The sequence below is a fragment of the Pelodiscus sinensis genome, chromosome 3, assembly GCF_052426305.1.
Source record: "Pelodiscus sinensis isolate ZL-2025 chromosome 3, ASM5242630v1, whole genome shotgun sequence".
Lineage (NCBI taxonomy): Eukaryota > Metazoa > Chordata > Testudines > Trionychidae > Pelodiscus > Pelodiscus sinensis.
The window spans coordinates 78,862,887-78,886,353 of NC_143054.1; the positions used below are offsets into that span (position 1 = coordinate 78,862,887).

Genomic DNA, 23,467 nt, shown 5'->3' on the forward strand with positions numbered 1-23,467 from the left:
AATATCAGTCTTCTCCAAATCAGAGAATATGATAGCGAGCTGCTGCTGCATGAATGTGGCCCGGGACAAGGATCTTACACTGCTTTGTTTTGTGCTTGCAATTATGCCAGATCACTTACTTCAAGCTTGGCATGGGAAGGTGTCCTACAGTGAAGGATGGAATAAGGCATCCTAATTCCTTATTCTCCCAGGAACATTCTGAGAGGATTGCAGAGTACCTTCATGAGAGCTTTGTAGATATGCAGGGAGGATTCCCAGTTCATGTACAGGTACGTACACAAACTTTTCAGGGGAGCACCCTCCATGTAAGCTAGACTGGCTTCTACGGTATCCCAATTGTTCAGGGAAGAGCAAACATTAAATCCAGTTACATTTAACCACTCTAATGTGATTACAAATGTGCACTCACCAGAGACGCCTTCTCCTCCATGAGGATCCAGCAACAATACGTCCCAGGAAGAGACTGGCTCCAAAGTTTGGAAAAGGTCCTGGCTGTCAGGGAGAATGATCCTCCACTTGCCTGCTGCATGTTCTCCTCATCTACAATTTTCTTTTTGTTGGCACCCCAGGCTGCCTGAAAAGTCGCTTGGGAGGTACCTACAGATAGTGCTGGGATACTGGTTGGGTCCCCCCTCAGAATACCATTAACAGAGTAGGTTTTAGGCTCCACAATGTATCTCCTATAATGTGTGCCCCACCAGCTGTCCAGCTTGCACAAGTCCAAAAGCAAAAATGGACAAGGAAAGACATGTTCAAGGAACTGATGTATTTTGCCCATTTGGACAGGGAGTGTGTTACTGAATAGGGGAGGTGCAAGTGGAGCATCAGGAAAGGAGAGCATGCAGGAACTGCAAGTGAAGCAGCAGAATGTGTGGTTACCCCGATGTCTGATGGAGCGCATGGCAGCTTTCCAAAACATGTACCTGGACAGGCTCCAGCTCACCCCTTGCAGAACAATTTTTCCTCCTTACCCAGTTCTGTAGCCTCCTCCCCAGGGGCTCTAAGACTCAAAGAGGGAGAAACTCAAAGGCAGCCTCACACACAACCTCCAGGGCAACACAAAGCATGTCTTCCTCACATTTCTGATACCTCCCCTTTCCCCGAGGGTCCTACCATCGACTCCTTTTTAGTCCCTGCTGTGCTCCCTACATAAAAATGCATGATTTCTGAACAGCCTCTATATTGCTTGTACTGCAGAGTGGGAGAGGGAGACGGAGTATTACAGGCAAACACACCGAATGCAGGGGCAGCTCACTGAGAGCAACTTGAATGACTCTCAAAACAGGTCATTCATAAAATTTTCTTTCAAAACCTCTCTGATTTGCACTGTGGTCTCTTTATTGCCCTGGTATCTGTCTGCTCAAATTCACTGGTTAGGTGCTCTTCCTACTCTGCCACATAACTTTCCCCATTGCTCTCACAAATATTATGGGGCACACAGCAGGCTGCTTCCACCACAAAGGAAATGTTGCCTTTGCTGAGGTCTAACCTTGTCAGTAGACTCCTAAACCTTCCCTTTAAGTGCCCAAAAGCAGATTAATCCACCATTCTGCACTGGCTCAGCCTGTAGTTGAACTGCTCCTTCTTGCAGTCCTGGCTGCGTTTGTATGGCTTCATGAGCCACGGGAGCAAGGGGTAGTCTGGGTTGCCAAGGATCACTATTGGCATTTCCACCTCTATGATTCTAAAGTTCCAGACTGCGAAAAAAAGTTCCAGTTTGCAGATTTCTAAGAGGCAAATGTTCTAAAAGATGCATGCATCATTCATCTTTTCTAACCACACCACACTGATGTCTGGGAAATGGCCCTTGTAATTCACCAGTGCCGCAGCACCATCAAGAAGTACCCTGTGCAGTTTATGTATGCACTGACAAGGTCGTCAAGAGCCAAGATGGGCATGTGTGTTCCGTGAATCATCCCACCACAGTTAGGGAACCCCATTGCAGAAAAGCCCTCCACAGTTGCATCCACATTTCCCAGAAGAGTAAATGTAGCAGAATGGTATCGACTGCTACATTTACAACATCAGTCTATGAAAGTGGCCTTGCACATTCTGAAGTTTTGAAGCCGCTACTGATCATCCCATGCTTGCATCACTATGTGGTCCCACCAGTCTGTGCTTGTCTGCCAGCACCAGAACCAGCATTCCACTGTTTCCAGAGGATCAAATGCTGGTAGCCATTTCAATTCACACAACTCATGGCATTCCACGATTCATCCTCTTCCTGGAGTGCCGTGCATATGCTCTCAGCATACTCCACCATTAGGCGCACAAAGATTAACATCAGCATCACAGTGCCTTGATTCACAACAGGATGCACAAGCTCCATGCTCGCACTGCTATGTTGTCTGCATGGGTAAGCAAGCCAAAAAGAGCACAAAAAGATTGCTGCCTCTGTATCAGTGCCACCGTGCTGCAGAGCAGCCTCCATCCACAGTAGGTCTGGGCTTGCCACAGACAGGGGTTGCTCCGTGGTATGCTAGAGCAGCCTCTGTCTGCGGGCAGCTTGGTTCCCCTAGGGACAGTGGCCACTGCAGCCCAGTGCTGCCTATCTGCAGGGAGGCAGCAGCCCCTGTGGGAGGGCAGCCCCTGTGGGAGGCAGGGGAGGAACTTCCATGGGAACCAGCACACATGGGGAGCCACCTCCCTTTGCTGCTTCTGATACAGGCAGGGAGGGGAGGGGGAGTTTGCCTGTAGTTTATAGGTTCCTGTGCCTCCATGGGGGAGAGGGGTGAAGAAATTTCGGGGGGAAGGGACGCAAGGCAACCCAGCCCTCTCTCCTTCCCCTCCCCCCCCCCCCATCAATACTCCCCTTCCTTCAAGAAAGAGGGCCCATCCGGTAAAAACATTCAGGGGAGGATGGAGCACCCTGGGCAGACTCCAAAATGGCCACCTTAAAAGGGCAATGCCTGCTCTGCTCTTAAAGGGCAACCTTTTTTTGGCTCAACAAATTTTGCTGCTATTGGGGGGGGATGAGGATTTCTCAAAAATCAAAAAGGGGGTATTGATGCCCAAAATTTTGGAAACCACTGCTGTAGTTGTTTGGATTAATCAATAACCCCAGGCTGATGGGTTAATTGTTTAAACAACTACACGCTAACATGCCTAGTAGAAGCAATGATGATATTAAATTAGACCTGATCTGGGCTTCCCTTGCAGTCACATTCCAGAATATACAAATAATTTGTGCAATGTGGAAAGTATGGTGTTTTAGACTTTGAAGCATGCTATGCGAAATGGAATGCCATACTGTTACAGCCTGTGGAATGGGGTGTACACCCCATACAATAGGCCTGAAGAGGTTAAAATACTGTGCACCAGTAGCCTCCCACCCTCCTTTCCCCCCACCGAGCTGCTAAGTATGCTCCAGACTAGAGGAGCAAATGGAAAAAGTGTTCACAAGCTGAGGCAAAGGGTAACGGATAGGCTGCAGGAGATATGTGCACTAACCACAAGGACTCCCAGTCCTCTGAGCTTCTGATCATGCCTGGAAAGAGACTTACAACACATCTTTTGTGGAATAGTGTCAAGTTTGGGAGTGCTTTTTATTGTTTTGCTGATACTGACAAAGAAAGTGTTTTTGAAGTGTTTATAAATAACTAAAACAAATTCACTTGTTTTTTGCTTGCACCTCATGCTCTCTACTCTTTATTACTTGTAATTCTTGCTGAAATTGGTAGACAGATGTCTCTCAAACCAATTAAAACAAGTCTGAATTAGCAAAGCCTCTCTGGATTCCCCATCTATCCTAGAACCCTTTTTCTAACATTTTACATTTTGATAATTGACAAATTCCTTCAGCCAAATTTCAAAAAGTATTTTACATCCAATGAGTGATGAGTGACTTAGCTGTATTGAGGTGCTACACAAGTTCTGGCACAGCAACTACAATAAAAATTATATCACATATAATTATTACCTTGTGGCCCATCAGGGTTGCCAAACTCTTCCCAATTTTTTCGAGATTCTTCATCAGTTAAACTAATCATAAAGAAAAGTTAATACATTAGTAAACAGTATAGTAAATTTCTCTGCATCATTAATACAGGGTATTTTATTTTTTTTAAAAAAGTAGTATCAAGCACCATTAAATATATTTCACAGCTGATTTTGTTTAATGGTCTAAAAGTAGCAGAATTTATGACATAGGAGCAGACAATCTAAATTCTAAACTTAATCTTCATATTTTAAGATCTGGAAAGACATAAAATGTTGTAGTAGTATCTTCAATGACTTAGGAGATAGAGAAGAGAAAGTATAAGTTTTAATAGCTATACAGCAATACATGCTGGCTAAAATAAGATAAATTCAATACTCCAAACCAGAAAAGATTCAAAATAATGCAAATATGGTGATATTACATGTACTTTAAAACAAAAGGCTTTTGAAGGAACTAGCCCAGTTAAACTAATGCAAATTATGACATTTTATATCAAAAACACACAGTCTGCATTTTCTGCCTAACAGGTTTTAGGCAGAGTGTAAATGTTGGTTTGACTTATGAAATTAGATTAGGTACCTAGCTACCTAAAAGACAGAATCTGGGAGACACTACTGTAACTGTGAGCAGCAGAGGTATTCAAACCAACAGTCAACAGCTTTAGCAGGACAAGATTTAAGTACCAAGACACTGGAAGCTCTTTCTGATGGTGAAGAAGCATTCATTATACCCTTAAAGAACATGAACACTGTGGGTTCAGAGAAGAGATTTATTCTTCAAATCATGATAAGCAAAAATTACCAAAAGAACTCGGAGCCCACAGGGGTAATAGATACTCTAGAATAAGAATGTGAAAGGTTTACCAATTCCAGTTAACTGGTGGAGGCTGGAGCAGCTTCCCACGCTCTGTGGGCAGGGGGCTGCTCCAGTCCTGTGGGGCCCACCATGGACAGGGGCTGTTCTGTCCGCCTCAGGCCTGGGCACCTTGCAGACATGGACTGCTCTGGCCCGGCCATCAGAAAGGAATACCATAGTTGTCTGGGCCACGTCAGTACTACTAAGATCACATGTGATTTGTCTGTTCTGGTGTTCTGTATCGCCCTGTTCAGTAAGGATATAGGAGGGAAGGCATACAAAGGGTGCCATTCCATGGAAGTGTGAAGGCATTCCCTTGGGAGTGGGGTCCCAGGCCTGCTCAGAAGCAGAACTTGGGGCATTTTTTGTTCGGTGTTGTAGCAAATAGATTGAGTTGGGGAAAATACCAGCATTGGAAAATGTTGTGTAGGACCGTATCATCCAATTTGCTCTCCTGCTGTATTGTGCAACAATGGCTACGCTTGTCCACTGTGGTGTTTTGAGTGCCCAGTAGGTATGAAGCAAATATAGTGATCCTGTGTTGGCAGCAACCCTAACCATAATCAATCCCTTAGCTTGATAACCTCCATGCAGAAGGAATGAAGGCAAGCTCCATCTTGTCTGTTGACATAGAACATGCATGCCACATTGTCATGATTGTGATACTGTAACTAGGGATGTTAAATTTCGATTAATCAGCTAATTCAGTAGTCGACAGAATTTCCATCGACTACTCAATCAATAAGGGAGGTGCTCACTATCCTGTTGCAGCTTTCTCTTTGAAATGCACAAGAGCTGACCACAGCTCTTGTATATTTCAAAGGGAGGGATGCAGCAGGTTCCCTGCCTCTCTTCCTTTGAAATGTACAGAAGCTGCCCATGGCTCTTGTACATTTCAAAGGAAGAGGAGCAGAAGTAGGACTGGCACCAGTAGGACTGTTTCAACCCCCAATCGTTCCATTTCCCTGCTGCTCTCTGCCTCCCTTCCCCCACGTGGAGACACTGCTGGAGAGCTTTTAAGCTGGCTTCCCCCAGCACCAGCTCATGCTCCTAGTCCACTAGTTGAGTTCCAGCCGATTAGCAAAACACTCATAGTGCCCACTGCTGACAGCATGTGTATGTACTAGTGGTGCACATCTGCACATGCCTCTGTGCACATAAAATGTATTCCACACATGGATGGAAAAAATAGAGGGAACACTGCTGTATAGCAAATCAATTGTACTTCTGAGACTAGTACAGGCAGTCCCTGGGTTACGTACAAGATAGGGACTGTAGGTTTGTTCTTAAGTTGAATCTGTATGTAAGTCGGAACTGGCGTCCAGATTCAGCCGCTGCTGAAATTGACCGCCAGTTCTGACTTACATACAGAATCAACTTAAGAACCCCAAGCGTCCCCAAGTCAGCTGCTGCTGAAACTAATCAGCAGCTGATTCCAGAAAGCCCCGGGCAGAGCAACTCTGCCTCGGGCTTCCTGTAGTCAGCGCTGGTCAGTTTCAGCAGCAGCTGACTTGGGGACGCCTGGGGCAGAGCAGCTGGGGTGCTGCTGGGTTGCTCCAGTAGCGCCGAAGAGCGGCGCTACTGGACCAACCCAGCAGCACCCCAGCTGCTCTGCCCCAGGCGTCCTGATTCAGCCGCTGCTGAAACTGACCAGCAGTGACTGAATCAGGACGCCTGGGGCAGAGCAGCTGGGGTGCTGCCGGGTTGGTCCAGTAGCGCCCAGAGTGGCGCTGCAGGACCAACTGGCAGCGCCCCAGCTTCTCTGCCACAGGCTTCTGGAGAAAAGCCTAGTCTGCTGGGGGAGGGGGTACTAGCTGCGCCCCCCCCCCCACCCAAGCAGACCAGGAAAACGCGGGCGGCGGACCGAGACGCACCGCGGTCCCGCCGCCTGGGTCCTCCGCGGCTTTGCTCCCAGTCTCCCTGGTCTGCTGGAGGCCAGCAGACCAGGGAGACTGGGAGCAAAGCCTCCGGGAAGCCGGCAGCGGAGCAGCCCAGGCACTCCTGGGTTGCCCCGCTGCCCGAGCCCCTCTGCGGCTTTGCTCCGCGTCTTCCTGGTCTGCAGACCAGGGAGACACGGAGAAAGCCCCGGAGTACACGGGCAGCAGGACCTGAAAGTGAATGTGTCAGTAGATGTGGTTGGCAAACTTGGCTTCTTGAGGTAAAGAGGGTGCCTGAGTATACTCAAGTGAGATGTCCTCTGAGATTTGTCTGTCTGAAGTATGGGTTCAGTTGCAAGATCTGGCTCCACCTTGGGGGGAGGGGCAGATAAGCTGGGGAGGTTTGTGAGATTGCCTCTGAGGAGGAGGGAAGGTAGTATGCCCTGTGCCCCAGTACAACCAGTGTCCAGGGAATGGTATAGGCAGTCCCATCCAGGGGGAGTGTGGCATGGTAGGTATTGTCTGACAGATGTGGCTTGTTTGTGTGGGTCCCCATATGCTAGCAGGGAAGAGTTTGGAGAGAGGTCTCTTTCCTCCATGTCCTCATCCTCCTCCTCAATTCTCCCCCGCCCTCCATAGGTGGGAAGAGGTTGTGGGAGATTGAAAACAAGATACTGACAGCTCTGATAAAAAGTCCATGTCTAGAAGGGCAGATCCTGGGGAGTGGGATATAATCAGGTCAGCCTAACTGAGAAACTGCTATTGAGCAGTGTTAAACAACAATGAATGACCCGGTGCAAAGTAAGGACTCAGTACCATGCTCGAGCGAGCTGGTGATGACACAATGACAGCTAAGAGTTGTGTCGTGCCAGGTGGGTCAACGCTGTATGCTGCTTCATCACAGGGTGAGAAGGCAATGTTGCCAACATTAACGTTTCAAGAACAGCAGCAGGATCAAAAGTATGTCACTGCTACAGGATAAGCAGGCAGCACTGAGCTGGTAGTTGGCACTGGGCTTACTGAAGTAAGTGCAGTTGTGCTCCGAGAGGCGGTCAACGGACAGCCCTTTGTCTCGGCACCATTTGAAATGGTCACCGACCCACAGTTAGTGTCAGAGGTGCCTGAAGTGTTGTAGTTGCTGAGTCATGGTCTGGTTGGCACTGAGGAGATTGACTGCTTCGTCTTTCTGTGAGTATGTCTGCCAGGTGAAGTGGAGGAAGCTCTTCTTCTCTTGGCAGTCTTCCTGCGTGTTGCTGATGTGAAAGGTTGTCCTGGATTGGATGCTGGTGTGAGAGAGCCCTGAGGCAACAGGAGCTTCAGGCACAGCTCCCAGTCTTTAAAAGTTTGTGCTTTCAGCTTCTGTCAGTCTATGCATTTGGGGGGACATGGGACTCCCACACACAGGGAACACATTGAGAATGGACACCCAAAACAGGGATGGCTTCTCTGCAAGAGAAATGTCTTGAATCATGGAGAACCCAGCATGTTCAGCAAACAAGGATTTTTTTTCCTTTTTCTTCTATGACAGGAAGGCTGACTAACTCTAAACTAGCAACTAATTAATTATGTTCAAGTGAGGAAAATGGGTTGTTGAAGAAAGGAAGATAGCAAGACTGCTGCACCGTCTCTAGCCAGGGACAGTAGAAAAGGAACTGAGGAGCCCAGGCTGTGCATGTGCTATTTAAACAGTGACAGCTCATGAGGCAGGCAGAGCACGTACCCAGCCCAGACAGGTATGGCTGTCAAAATCTCCGATCAAAGGCACTGGGGATTCACCTTGACCTGGAGTAGAGCATCCACAGGGATCTCTCTTGTAGAAGAATTCATGTTCCTCACTTGGCACATCTCCTAAACTCCCTTGAGAGCTGGTAGAAAGGAAAAGGGAAAACAGCAAAACATCCTCCATCTGATTTAGGATACTTGAAATAAGGATGACCTGTCTCACTTGTAGTAGGAAAATATCAAAGGAATTAGGTTACTCCAGTGACAACACATCCACTTGACACAGTATTTATTAGCCATTCTCTCCAACACTACTTGGAATTGCCTTGGATCAGCAGGTGGAGAAAATGATGAGCTTTCTTTGACAGCTTTGTATCGTCAGGGAAAGGGGGGGTGTTTCACCCCAATCATACAATAGAAGCAATTCTTCTTATGGATCCAGTGGTAATATTGGCAGTAACTGAAAAATGAACCCCTGTGGAGGCAGTGGTGTTAAGGAGCCAGCTAAGCCACTAGAAGAAAAGGTGGTAATGAGAGAATGTTCCAAAGAAAAAGAGTCAGAGGCCAAAATGAAAGGTCTCCATTGGTGGGTGAAAGCAGAAGAATTGAAACAATGTCTCCTTCTCTTCAGTTGTGGCTACCTTTATTGCCAGAAACAGTACATTGAGGCTTCAAACACAACACTTGACTATCAAACAATCTTTTTGTGGCAATTCTGAAATTTAAATTAAAGCAAGACTGCACTCACTGTGTTCAATACAATCTAACTTTACATCACACAAAGTATTTTACCATAGTAACTATCTGAAGTCAGAGTTCAATCAAAATTAGCAATTTAGAGCTTACTGATATACTGCTAGAAACAATTCAGTTGGCTAATATGAGCCAGATTTCAGTCTAAAAGCAGCTGACCTTTATGATGTATTTAATTAAATTATATTCACAGATGATATCAAAGAGTTACTGAAGATATCCTAAGGTTGTATTTTGATTTCCTTTCAACACGCCCATACCAAACTCCTACGCTGAAATAGCCAGGAACTTACGCTGCATAAGCCTTTGCAATCCTCATGAACATAACTTCATCTCCTCCTTTATCTGGATGATATTTTAGTGACAGTGCACGATACTGCTTTTTAATTTCCAATACAGTTGCTCCCTTAAAAGAAAAGCTTCATGTTAGTACTGTATTATCAAACACTACACCCAAGTATATTCTACCATGTTTGTACTCTCCATAACATGTTTTCTTTGATTGGCTTAGAAATATATTGCAAACAGCATAAGGGTAGGGAATTCTATTCCAACAGCTTTCTTGATCATACTAAAACATGCATTCAAAGTATTTCCATTTTATAAAAGCAAAATATCATTAAACGTACAGAATTAAAAACAGCATGCTGCAACTTAACACTGAAAATTTTCAGAAGACTGACAATTAGAAGGGAATTTCTAAATGATCTTGTTCATCCATCAAAAAGCTGGATTTTCTTCTTCAATTGATATAACTCCAACATTCCTCTGAACATATGTAGTGATCAAGAAACACCTTTCAATGTTTACCTCAAGATCTCTAATCCCTGGACAGTAAGTTCAGCCGGTCACTATAAGGGTACTTCAGCTTGTTTGTAGTTTGAGGAAGAACCAGACTGGCCCTGGCACCAGAAGAATGCATCACCCCCTGAAATTCCTTCTAGTTTAGATAGCTTCCATAGCCTGGATAATTCAAAACTGTTCTTTTTCCTAACTCATATATTGTGTTAACACACTGAGGGAAAAAGTACAGTATCTCCTCCCACAAAGCATGGTAAATTCCACCTAATGATAACAAACCCAAATTTCTAGACAACAATTTCCATCTGTGTTCTGAATGATCCATTTTTTTCCCCCCAGAGTGTGTCAGACCTGTGAAACTTACTACGCAAAGAAGTTTTCAGGACAGCACAAATATATTTTCCAAATGTACTTCATGCTAAGGTCCACAGACCCTTTACAATGGGCTTATCATAGCAGTATACCTACAGAATGGGAAGTGGGATCATTCTTATGTGCCGGACATACAAAATCTCTAACGCGGGGTAGGCAATACATTTTGAAGGGGTGTCACTCCACAAATTTGGTAAGTGGTGAAGGGCCACACTTTTTTATTATATCAATGTAGGAGGCGCAGGGTCTGGGATAGAGGTTGGGTGCAGAAAGCTCAGGGTAAAGAATTGGCGTGCAGTTGGGGGTGTAGGATCTAGGTAAGAGTTGTGAGCAAGGGCAGGGTGCAGAGGATTTGGGTGCAGAAGGGGGTTGTGACCTTGGGTAGGGAGCAGGGATATGGGAGGGGGTGGGGTGCAGTGCAGATGTAGGCGCTGGCCAGGAGGCACTTACCAGGTAGCTGCTAGCTAGCAGGACCCTCAGGAAGACTCCCTGGCTGCCATGTCCTCACACGACACTCAAAGTGACTAGCTGCAAGGGCCAGAGTGTCTCTGCGTGGCACATGCCATGGAAAGAGCAGGGCTCCATGTGCTGCAAATGCCTGCAAGCACAGCCCAAGCAGCTCCCACTAGCCAGTTTCTGGCCAACAGGAGCTGCAAGAATTGTGCTGACGGTAGAGGCAGAGTGCATTGACCCTCCCTCCCCCCTTGGGGCATGTAATGCAGAAGTTCACATGGCCCCAGCAGCTGGCCACTATGAGAGAAGTGTGACCACCAGGGATGTAATAATGTAGTTGATTAACTGATAAGCAAAACCTTATAGGTTACTGCTATAGACTACACGCATCTTTCCTCCCCCTCCCCCCCGGCAAAATTTTTAGCAGGCTGGCCAGCAGCCCAGCTCAGTCCTGCCTTGTGCTGGGTCCGTGACCTACCCCCTGCATTTAAAGTGCATTAGGAGCTAGGCAGGCAACTCGGCTCAGTTCCGGCTCGCACCAGGTACAGAAGCGTAGACCACCACCCTAGACTGGGGCTGCTACCACCTCATGCTGCTGCCTCATACAGAGGCAGCAGTGCAGAACAACAGGCAGCCGGCCTGCAAGGGGAGCTGGTTTTTAAACTGGCTCCCCTGGCAGACCAGCTCCCACCTGGCATCCCATGCTGCTCTCTCTAATACAGAGGCAACAGCGTAGACTTGCTGGGGGCTCCTTGGGAGTGGGGGCCGGAGCGCACTGGCTGCCAGCCCTGCCCCCAGGACTACTGAATAGTTGAGTAACCAATAAAAATTCATGAGGTTAATTGTCTATTCAATTAACCGATATGTAACATCCCTAGTGTCCACCACAGGCAGGGAGCCTGCCTGAGGGTCCCAGTGGGCCTCCGAAGACTGGCAGCCCAGAGTATCATGGTGGGCCAGATCGGAAGATTTGGTGTGCTGGATCCAGCCCATGGCTGTATTTTGCCCAATGCTGCTCTACCATCATATATTACATGTAAACACACTAAGAGAACACTGGGGTTGCCAAGTCAAAACTTTGTGAAAAAAGAGCAGAAAAGAACTACAACACACTTCCCTCAAAATCCTGGAAGCAGAACCCAAGATTCCTGCGTCTCACCATTCAAACTCACTCGCAAAGTGTCCCATCCCCCTCTACTGCTGGTGGCTGATAACCTAGCAGAGCCCTGTGTGGTAGGGCTAAAGGTTCCAACCCTAGTGATGACCCACATAGGTGTCAATATGACACTTGGTACTGTTTTGGGTTTTTTTGTAAAAGCAAACTATATGCAATTTCCTAAATTTTTTTAAACAACATTAACAATTTTAAGGTTACAAAATAAAATACTCAATAGGTAGAAAGTGCCAGAATTAAGGTTACCTGTGCAATCAATACCACACTGCATTGATTTTCAATAAGTAAGATACTTCTGAGTGCAGATACCACTCTGCCAATCCAACCTCTGCTTGGTTTTCATCTCCTCCTCAATGGGTAGTGCCTATATCTACATCTAAGGTACTTTTATGGCACACACACCCCTTTGCCACAGTATTTGAGCATCTCAATTTTGATGTATTTATCCTCAACCCCCCTGTGAGGCACAGAGTGCAACTATCCCCATTTTACAGATGGGAAATTGAGACACAGAGAGGCTAAGTAACTTGGTAAGTCACTTAGGAAGTCTGTCACAGGGAAGGGAATGAAACCCAAGTCTCCCAAGTCCTATGCAAGCACTCTAACAAATGGAGAATCTGCCCCCTCACAAAGAAATAGGAAATCTTGCTCCAACTACAGCTGGAAAATTGACTTCTGGAGTAGGGCTAATCATGTTCTTCCCAGTTATTTAAAAACCCTATCAGACATACTGATTGTCATGACTAGAGCAGGTCTATTATTCCTCAACCCAGGTCTGTGATCAGTGTCCCTGGCACTACATGTCTGTCTTGAAGACAAAACACTCCATAAACAATATCATATCTTGTGTTTCCTTCAACTTTGCCACCATACAGAACCCTGATGAGAAGAGTATTTTCCAGGAAGAGATAAGTGAATTTCCTTCTTATCTAAGGCCAATATTGTTGTCCACCATGATCCTGAAAGAGACCTGGAAACACAAGCCAGGTCAAATAGTAATGATCACAGTTAAGAAAAGAAAAATGCCACGACGTATCTGCAAAATATAACAACTGTTTGTGGGTTTGTAAAAAGGAAGATTTCCTTTTTATCCGTGAATTTCCTTTCTAATACTCATGTCCAACAATCAATACTGTGGGGGCTCTCTCTCCTTCTCTCTGCCTGTCTAGGGCCAACTCTGCCCATCCATGGAACCCCCCCAGTACATTTTCTCAAAGCTGAAAAATACTAACTGAATATACCAACAGAGATTTAGCAAACAGACAAATATTCCTCTACACAAAAATGCATTTTCCATTCTAATCAGGGAAAACAGAGGAGATAATTCACTGCAGTCAATCTTGTTTCAGGGTTCATACTTGTTTGCTTATGCTATTTCTCAAGACCATATATTAAGAATCAGCCTGATGATGACACTATCATTTTTAAGCATGCTGAAAGACTGATATTTCATCATTCTCTCTCCATACCTCTTGCATAATCAGTAAGGCTACATCTAAACTACACCCCTTTGTCGGCAGAGGAATGTAAATTAGACGTATCGAAAGTGCAAATGAAGCTGAGATTTAAATATCCCACTCTGCAATGCATAATGGAGGATGCTGCTTTTTTTCGAAATGGGGTTTTTAAAAAAAACAGCAGGTTAGACAGGGCATTTTCGACAGAAATGCCCTGTTTCAAAAGATCCTGTACTCCTCATTCTTTCCAAACAGGGCATTTGTCAAAAATGCCCCATCTAAACTGCCATTTTTTTCCGAAAAGCCCCGTTTCAAAAAAAAGTGGTGACCGCCATTATGCAAATGAAGCACGGGAAAGTTAAATCCCGGTTTCATTTGCACTTTTGATACGTCTAATTTACATCCCTCTGCCGACAGGGGTATAGTTTAGACGTAGCCTAAGAGTTTGCATGAGATGGGGCATACAAAATCAAGGCAGCATAGTTCTTATATATGAAATACCTGTATTTAATATTTGCATTATCAACCAATAATACACATGAGAATAATAGGAGTATATAAAGAGGGTACCGGGTAAATTACAGGCCTCAATTTTCATTTGATAGTGACCACTCTTTCTAATGTGAAAATATTCAAGCATATTCAACAAATAATTTTAGCATAAGAAATTATTATTGCTCTCTGTCACTCAAACTACAATTGTATAGGGAAGTAAAATCCTGTTTAATTGGTTAACTGAAAAGTGGGGAGATCCCACTCCCCCACCACAATGGCCAGGCTGGAGTGGCCCCCTGCCTGTGATGAGCCCGGGCCACCGAGCCTGCCGCAGACAGGGTCTGCTCCATACATCCAGAGCAGACTCTGTCCACAGCAGGGCACCGCAGGGCTGAAGCAGCCCCTACCCATAACAGGCAGGGAGCTGTTCCAGCCCCTTCTACTTAATCGGGACAGGTAAGCCTCAACCATTAAGGTCACTACTGATCACTGCTGTTTTCATCTTCTAATGCTACAGCTGATTTTGTCAGGTCATTGCCATACACTCCTCACCTCCGTGGCATTCACAAAATATGGATAACATTGGTTTGCCACTTCTGCAACCACAGCTCAGATTTACAAGGTGAGTCACCTTCACAGGAGTACTTGATCAACTTCAGAATAGCTGGGAGCAAGCACAACATTGCTTGGTTCAATTTTTTTTTAAAAGATTTGGAACGCATCATATATCCAGCCATACTACAATGGATCAAGAGGTGGTGTGTTTGGGGCCAAATCACTTTTCCAAGCATGTGCCTGAAGATGTGCTCATTTTACATTTTCTATAAAATGTTTCAGTTTTCAAGAACTAAGTATTGGTCCTTTACATGAAAGCTTTGCCAATTTTTGCTGCCCATAATGCATTGATGGAATTGAGGGAGTATCCATCTCACAGAATCTTCAATTCAATGCATTTAATGGGACCAAAACAGGAAACTATTATATCCCAGCTTGAGTGTACATGGACAGCTATCAGTTCTGGTACAATCTTCTAGAGCTCGCCGGAAGCAGCACAATCTCTGTGACTGCTCTCTAACTGGAGGGAGGTCCATATTCACTGAAGATGTTAGGCTCTGTTCAAGGTAATGGCGCAAGAGTAAGACAAATTCATGATCCAATTCCCACCAGTATTCCAATATTTCCAGCTGTTTCTCTTTTGCAATCACAATTTATTGCACAAAGATGTTGTCAGCTTCCTCATGAGAGTAGGCTGCACTGTCTTGGTTGATCACCACACCCCTCTGTTTTAGTTCAGCAAGGGTGTTGTCTCTACCTTTGATGACTAGCAATTTAGTATATATGTCACTAGTGAAACTTCTTGTCTTCAACAAATTCTGTACAAATGATGACAATCGTTTCTTATTTTCAGTAACCGTTTCTTATTTTCAGTAACCATCAAGACAACTTTCTAGGGAAGTAGCTGTGTACTTCTAGTCACACATATCATATGGATACCAAAACAAGGTACTGCCAAAATTTGCATTTGGCTACTGGACAAAGAAAACCAATTATTTCAATTCTGGGACAATGTTTAACCTCTGTAAGTGGACCAGACTATTAGACATAGAGGGCATTTGAAAGAAAATTCACAGATGAAAAGGAAATTCTTTCTTCATAACCCCTTCTCTCTATATCCTACAGTCTGTACTGTTAGAGAGGATCTTCTGTTGAGCCTCTCCTAAGTGAACAAATACCTTGTGTTCAGGATCACTTCTGAAAGCAGAAGTTACTGAGATGGTTGGAGATGACTCACTGCATTCACCAGAAAACCACAGTCCTTTAATAAGGTTAGTCTCCTCTATACCCCAAAAGGCCATATGAAAGGACAAAGGCTAGATGATATGGTGTAAATAAGAATACATGTGTGTCTGCTCCCCGCACCTACTGTCAGGAATCAGGCCCGCAGCTGATCCAATCTACAGGCCTGTAAGCTAATCAACCTGACCTTATTCTAATACCTCCCAACAGACACAGGCAACTGAGACTGGTCCCCCAGAACTCCGATAGATTAGCCCCAGGAGGGAAAATTTCAGACAGAATCAAGCTCAAGACCACAGGTATGACAACATAAGGAAGGAAGTGACAGAAATAGATGGAGTCCCGGAGGAAGGGAAAACCCAGGGAGCTGGACCCTACTTCATAATAAAGAAGGATCTCCTGTACTGGATTGCATCAGTACAGAGGAAGGAGGTACAGCAGCTCCTGGTACCAAAACACCAGAAAGCTGTGTTGAGCTTCTCCCATGGTCATCTTTTTGGGGGTGCACTTAGGAGTAGAAAAGACCGAAACACAGATCCTATGAAGATTCTTCTGGCCTGGAATGCATGAAGATGTACACAGGTATTGTGCATCGTATCCAGAATGTCAGCTGCACAGTTCTCAGCCCCATTTGAGGGCACTGTTAATACCTCTTTCCTTCATAGAGGTCCTGTTTGAACGTACAGTCATGGACCTGTTAGGACGCCTTAGAGAAGATGACCCGAGGCCATATATAGATTTGGGTTAGAGGAGCACAGGTGAGCCCAGTCAGCATTGGGTCACACGCCCCCACACACACAGAGCATGCTTCCAAACAGCAGGCCTCCTTTGCCACAGCAATATGAAGAGGGTCAGGGGTTTGGGGTTGAGGGGTACAGATGAGAACAGTCAGCACAGGGTCATCCTGCCTCCTGTATAGCATGGCTGTTCTCCGGGATGATCCATTCCATCACAAATAAGACAGCACACCTGGGGTCATGATTTGCTGAGGATGAGAAAATGGCGGTGAATTACCTCAGTACTATCAATTACAGAACTTCCCCATTTCACCCAGGTCACCATGCAAAATACTGGTCTTCTCCAAATCAGAAACCGTGAGAGGGAGCAGCTGCTGCATCAATGTGGCCAGGATCTTACACTGCTTTGTTTTGTGCTTGCAATTATGCCAGATCACTTACTGCTGGCTTGGCATGGAAAAGTCTCCTATACCATGGAGGATGGAATAAGGAAGCCCTCTGAAGAAACCTGAGAAGGAGAGCAGAGTACCTTCATGAGAGCTTTGTAGAGATGTGCACAGACAATTCCCACTCTATCCCCAGGCACGTAAACAAACTTTTCGGGAGAGTACCATCCATGTCGTGGGATTAGTTACCACTATCCCAATCATTCAGGGAAGATCAAACATTAACCTAATTACATTTAACTATGTTAAGTTATTACAAAATGTGCACTCACCAGAGGTGCCTTCCCTAACATCAGGATCCAACAACAGTAGGTCCCAGGAAGGGATTGGCTCCAGAGTTAGAAAAAGATGCTGGCAGTTGGGTAGAACTGATCCTCTGCTTGCCTGCTGCACAGTCTCCTCCTCTTCGTCTACAATTTCCTCCTCGTTGCGGCTCCAGTCTGCTTGAAGAGTCACTTGGGAGGTACCCACAGACAGTCCTGGGATACTGGTCTGGTCCCTCACTAGAATGGCACACAGTAAAAGTGGAATGTCTGTGGCTCTGACCCAAAGCAATCTTTTGCCTCCTGGTATGCTTCCTTAAGCTTCTTTGTTTTCTTGCAGCACTGCTGAGAGTCTCTGCTGTGTCCTTTTTTCACCATGTCCTGTGCAATTCTGGCATAGATATCAGCATTTTTTCTGCTGTTTCCCACACAGCAATTAGATCCAGGATCTCCTGCAAGCTCCATGCTGGAGCTCATTTGCCATGCTCCACATTCATGGTCAGGTATACTGCTGGGATCGCCACCCTAGCCAAACAGGAAGTGAAATTCAAAAGTTCCCAGGGCTTTTCCTGCATACTCAGGACTTTTTCCTGGGAGTAGCAGAGCTGAAAGTGCTGGCCAAAGCTGTCAGATCGGGGCACTGTGGGATACCTCCCAGAGTCTAAGAACATCAGTTTGAACAGTGCTGGGTCTATGCTACCCAAAATTCATCCCTGGTAGATTGAATTTAGCACTACTCCTCTTGTCAAGGTAGAATACAGTGGTCAGCAGAAAGGGCTTGGTGGAGTAGATACAGTATGATAAAATCAACTTAATGCAGCTAACTTATTTCTAACCTCATACTGTAAACCAGGCATGAGCCAGATAATTCCCTTCCTCCAAGGAGTTCAAGCTGGATGAGGAGAAACATTTTCACATTTTTCTTACTCTCCAATCACTTCACTTTTTTCTTATGAATCTTAATTTTTTTCTTAAAAAACAAACAAACAAACTGGGGATTAGCCAGAGAAGGAAGACTCCCCTCTTCTAAATGCCACAGTCTCTGCAAGAGCTCCTTCCTCAGTGTTTGTAATAGGAGATAGGGATATCAATGTGTAGTCAACTACATGATTAATCAAGAAGCCTGGATATATGGGTTAATCTTGTCAACTACATGTACTCCACCCACACCCACCCCCCTCGTCCCCGTCCCCCCTGCCCTACCTGCTACCTCTATCAGAGGCAGCAATGAGGAGAGGAGGGGGGAGCGGGAACTGGTGCCCATGAGGAGCTGGCTTCAAGTAGGTTCCCCACAAGCACTGGATTTCCCCATCCCACCTACCCCCACACTGCTGCCTCCCCATGCGTGATGGCTCTGTGGAGGCAGCAAGGAGGGACAGGCAGGAGCCAGTGTCATGGGGACACTCTATGGAGGCAGCAGCATGGGGGGTGGGAGCTGGCATATCCAGTGCTCGCTTCACACAATGTGGAAGGCAGCAGGTCTGTGCAGTAAGCTAGTTTTTAAACTGGCTCCCCTGGCAGACCAGCTCCTGCCTGCCTGATAGAAAGGCAGCAGTGCCGGGTGGCGGGAGAATCCCCAGAAGTGGGGCCAGAAGCACAGTGACTGCCAGCTCTGTCCCAGGACTATCAAATAGTCATGTAACTGCTAAGATTTCATGCAGTTGCATGACTATTCAATTACATTATATCTAACATCCCTAATGGAAGCCAGCACTGGCTGCCGCCCACCCTCCCCCCTAAATTGCTGCCTCTGATACAGAGGCAGCAAAGGGGTGGGGAGTACATGTAGTACAACTGGTTAGTACTTAAATAATTCACTTTGCAATGCAAAGACTCTCTCTATTCATTTTAGGAGAAGTGTGATTTGACAAGTAAATTCCCAAGGTGTTTGCTATGCTGGATGCTAGTAGAAAAAAAAGTTTAGCTTAGCTAATCCTTATGGCTTGCTTGTTTAACTTTCATTTGGAATCTATCAACCAAGCATACAATACAGAAAGCTGCAGTAAGAGAAATTTCAAGTTGCCACAATATCATTTTCTTATTTTATATTACTAATTAAATAAATGGTCCTTATTTTGGAACATCATGGCCAGAGACCATAAGGGTGATGCTGTAACTCTATTCCCTATTTTATTTCAGCATAACTCAGCTTTTCCAAGGGAATCCCATGCTAACTTGTTTTCTCAAAAAAGAGACTTGCCAGTGAGTTCAACGGGGCTCACTACAAAATTAAGTGCACTCTAAACGCAGTCTTAGCTTTGTACAACTTGCAATCAGATCTGCCTTGCTGAAAACATTTAAATGATTAACTGAATAATAAGAAGCAAAATGCAGGACAATATAGCACTTTAAAGACTAACAAGATGGTTTATTAGATGATGAGCTTTCATGGGCCAGACCCACTTCCTCAGATCAAATAGTGGAAGAAAATAGTCACAACCATAAGAGTGAGAAGAACAACTATTCAAATTCATTTTTTAATTTTGTTTCAGGATCCCATTTAAGCGTAAAGACTTAGTCTGTCATTTGCAACAACTTCAGTCATTCATTGGTACTTTTAACAGCAAGGCTGCAACTAAACACATTTCATACAAAGTGTCAGTAGCAAATAAAGATTTCATTCATCACCACCATGGATGGGTTTATAGTAAGGATCAGCAAATACCAACAAGACAGGATACATAAAAGGTTGCTCAGTTCATTTATGCCACAAATTCTCCTTTTCACTGTTAACAATAAACATTTTCATTGACATGTTTGAGTCCTCATGACCAGGCTACACTCCACCTGGCAGAGCAGACATTGGTGGAAGGCTGCCAAATACAGTGTATGAGAAGGAACTTGAATAGTGTGCAAGAAACAATGAAGGGAAATTTGCCAGTCTGACATGTGAAGCTATGTGCGCAATGATCCAGCAATATATGCCAGTGTGACAAAAGATTATGGAGTTTCATCTAATTCAGAAATAATTGATACATTGGGAAATGCCCAGGCAACTGAATATTTAAAAATATAAATTACTATTAATAAACTGAACAAAAATTCAACAGTCACATGTGCAGTTTTGTCCCAGACAACACTGCAAATGCGGTAAAGATGAGAAGATACTTATAAGAAGAAAAGAAGGATGCTCCTTAACATACGGCTGCAGTGCACATTTAATGCATCATTTAGCTGAAGACTTAAGTATGTCTTCTCCAGGAATAAAAGAAAATGTTGCTCAAGTCACAAAATACTTCTGTAACAACCATTTTGCTTCAGCTCCAATGAATAGAGCAGGAGAATCCAAACTAGATATTTGATGGAATTTTGTGGTTGATTGTTTTGAACAATTTATAAAGAATTGGTCTATTCACATAAAATTGTGACAAAACTATGATTAAATAGATAGAAGTATCTCATCCACTGTATCTAACATTGAATTAAAGAGGAATGTACAGGATATGCTTAGTATACTGGAAGGTATTATCCATAGCTTTCAACAACTTCAGAGAAATTGCTCCTCCATTGCTAATGCTGTCGAAATTTGGAAGGCACTTAAGGGCTACGTCTACACTGCAGTGCGCTATTCCACATCTTTTCTAAATATAACGGGCTCGCTTTTCTGACATCCCTGTAAACCTCATTCCACAAGGAAAGAAGGACATTTCAGAATAGCAATTTATTTCGAAATAAGTGCTGTGTAGACAGCACCAAATTTCAAAATAAACTATTTTGAAATTGACTCAAAATAAGCTACGCAATTTGTGTAGCGCAGTAGGCTCCAACCTTTTTAGATCTCCAGTCTGCCCAGAAGTACAGGCAAAGAGCTCTGAAGAGCTGCAGAACACTTGGTCTTGGTCACAGGTTACCCGGTCACAGGTTCTGACTCCAAACAGCAAGGAGAGGGGTGAATGGTTCATAATACAGACTGACAGGGACGGAGGTGAAAAACGAGTATTGCTTTGAAGTTCAAATTCCTTTAGAAACCTATTTAGATGTTGCAGACAGGACTCTGCTTTGTTTATCCCTGATTTTCTCAGGCTAGGAACAGTGCTCCCCTCTAATTTTTCCCTTAGCAGAATGATTTTTCTTATGGGCATCAATGTGAAGGTGATGTGTAACACATCACCTTCATATTGATGCACATAACAAAATTCATGTGGCGGGAGGAGGGCCAAAGGATTCTGACGGTGGGAAGGGGCTCAGGGCTAGGACAGAAGTTTGGGATGTAAAGGGTCAGGGTGCAGGTGGGTGCTCAGAGCTGGGAGGACCTTAAGGTGGGGCCGGGGGCTGGGACTCAGACCTACTTGGGCAGCTCCCTGCTGGTGATGGCGAGGAGGGGTCGCTTTACTCCGGCCGCAGCAGCTCAATGCTAGGGCTGACAGGAAGGGGCTGCTCTCTGCCAACCACAGCAGATCCAAGCTGAGGGTGGCAGGGAGGAGCTCTTCCCTGCAACCTCTGGCAGCTTCAGGGTTTGGAGAGATCTCTCTCCCCACCAACCCGGAGCCCTGCACAATGCGTAATGGGACACTGTGTGGCCAGACATCTTAGGGAGAACTCAGGAGGGGAAGAAAATGTGCACAGGTTACTATACTCTGATCTGAAGTACGTGATGGACAATTTCATTCATGTCATGGCCTTTATAAGACTGATCTGGTTGAGAAAGGGACAAAGTTGTTCCTGAAATTCTAGTACATTTCCATTGGATACCCTCTCTGGACAATATATAATGATTTCAATTGGTCAAATGTTTATAACTCTTTTCCTCCCAAACTGAAAGATCCTGGAACCTATTGGGGATCTAACACCAGCCAGGGCTAGTTGAAAGACCTGCATGTGAAGGAATGGAGGGCACTTATTCACCCTGCACTTATTTTAGCTTCTACACACACTGAGGCAAAACAGAAAAAAAAAATACTTCAGATGCATTAAATTTGTCAAATGACCTGTATTCCTTTCTATAGTGTTGTGCAGGATTTGGAGTTGACTTATCTGATGACTCTGAATAGCCTCAGCTTGCCATACTGTATCACTAAGATATCTGGGAACTGATTTGCCCAAGCATCTGATCCTATAGTCGAAGTCCCATATACCTGCTTGAAACAGATTTGAAACCCGATGTCTTTTTCATACCACAGGGAGATGCCCTTAGGCTGTGGGATTTTTATGCTGCGGTGGGTCCAAACTTACAGAATCAGAGAATTGGAAAGAATCTCAAGAGATCTTCAAGTCCAGTCCCCTGCACTCACAGCGAGACCAAGACCCATACTGCAGGGTTCATTTCACAGCCATGTGTGGTAAAAAAGAATTCATGGATAGTTGGATTTGTGCCACGTTTCATGCCCTGGGGAGGAGAACAGGAATGCACAACAATACCTAAGATGCACATGCAGCGCCCCAATGGGCATTGCTGACCAAAAATAATCTGATTCTGCATGCATGGGGCACACCAAAAGCAGAATCCAGGTGGACAATTACTCAAAGATAACTGAAGTGAACTTCAGCATGCAGGGCATTCCCTTGCTGTCAATGATTGACGTGTCTGCTTCTGCTCCTTCCCCCACCTCCTCACCACAAACAGGCTGAAGTACCTATAGTAATAGTTTTGTGGAGCTTAGTACAAAGAAGTAATCATAGAATGCTAGAACTGGAAGGAACCTCGAGAGGTCATCAAGTCCAGTCTCCTGCCCTCACAGCAGTGCCAAGCACCGTCTACATCATCCCTGATAGATGTCTGTCTAACCTGCTCTTACGTATCTCCAGTGATGGAGATTCCACAACCTCTCTAGGTAATTTATTTCAGTGTTTAACCACCCTGACAGGAAGGAAGTTTCTCCAAAAGTCTAACCTAAACCTACCTTGCTGCAATTTAAGCCCATTGCTGCTTGTCCTATCATCAGAGGCCAAGGAGAACAATTTTTCTCCCTTTTCCCTTTCAGATACTTGAAACACCCTTTTAGATACAGCCGGTCCTCAACTTACAAACCAGTTACATACCAAACACTAGGTCGTAACTCGATCTGTTCGTAAGTCAGATTACATTCACTTACATACAGCTGCGTTGTTCATAAGTGCAGATCTTCTTTCATAAGTTAGGGACCAGCTTAACGGGAGGTTGGTCGTAAGTACGAACAGTCGTTAGTCGATGTGTTCGTAACTCAGGGACCAGCTGTACTTGAAAACCGCTATCATGTCCCCTCTGAGTCTTCTCTTTTCCAAAATAAACAAGCCCAATTCTTTCAGTATTTCCTCATAAATCATGTTTTCTAGACTGGTAATCATTTTTGTTGCTCTTCTCTGGACCTTCTCAAATTTCTCCATATCTTTCTTGAAATGCAGTGCC

At 44.9% G+C, this 23,467-nt stretch overlaps 1 protein-coding gene across 1 annotated transcript in view; it reads right to left on the bottom strand.

Annotated features, from left to right (window-relative positions):
• The window catches only part of SEC63 (SEC63 protein translocation regulator), a 126,203-nt gene that overhangs the window by 84,512 nt on the left and 18,224 nt on the right, over window positions 1–23,467 (bottom strand). Inside the window, exons 4-5 of the mRNA XM_075923967.2 lie at window positions 9,441–9,553; window positions 3,920–3,981 (exon numbers count right to left, since the gene is read on the bottom strand). Of these exons, the coding sequence (XP_075780082.1) occupies window positions 3,920–3,981; window positions 9,441–9,553 (175 nt within the window). The remainder of the gene's footprint in view (window positions 1–3,919; window positions 3,982–9,440; window positions 9,554–23,467) is intronic.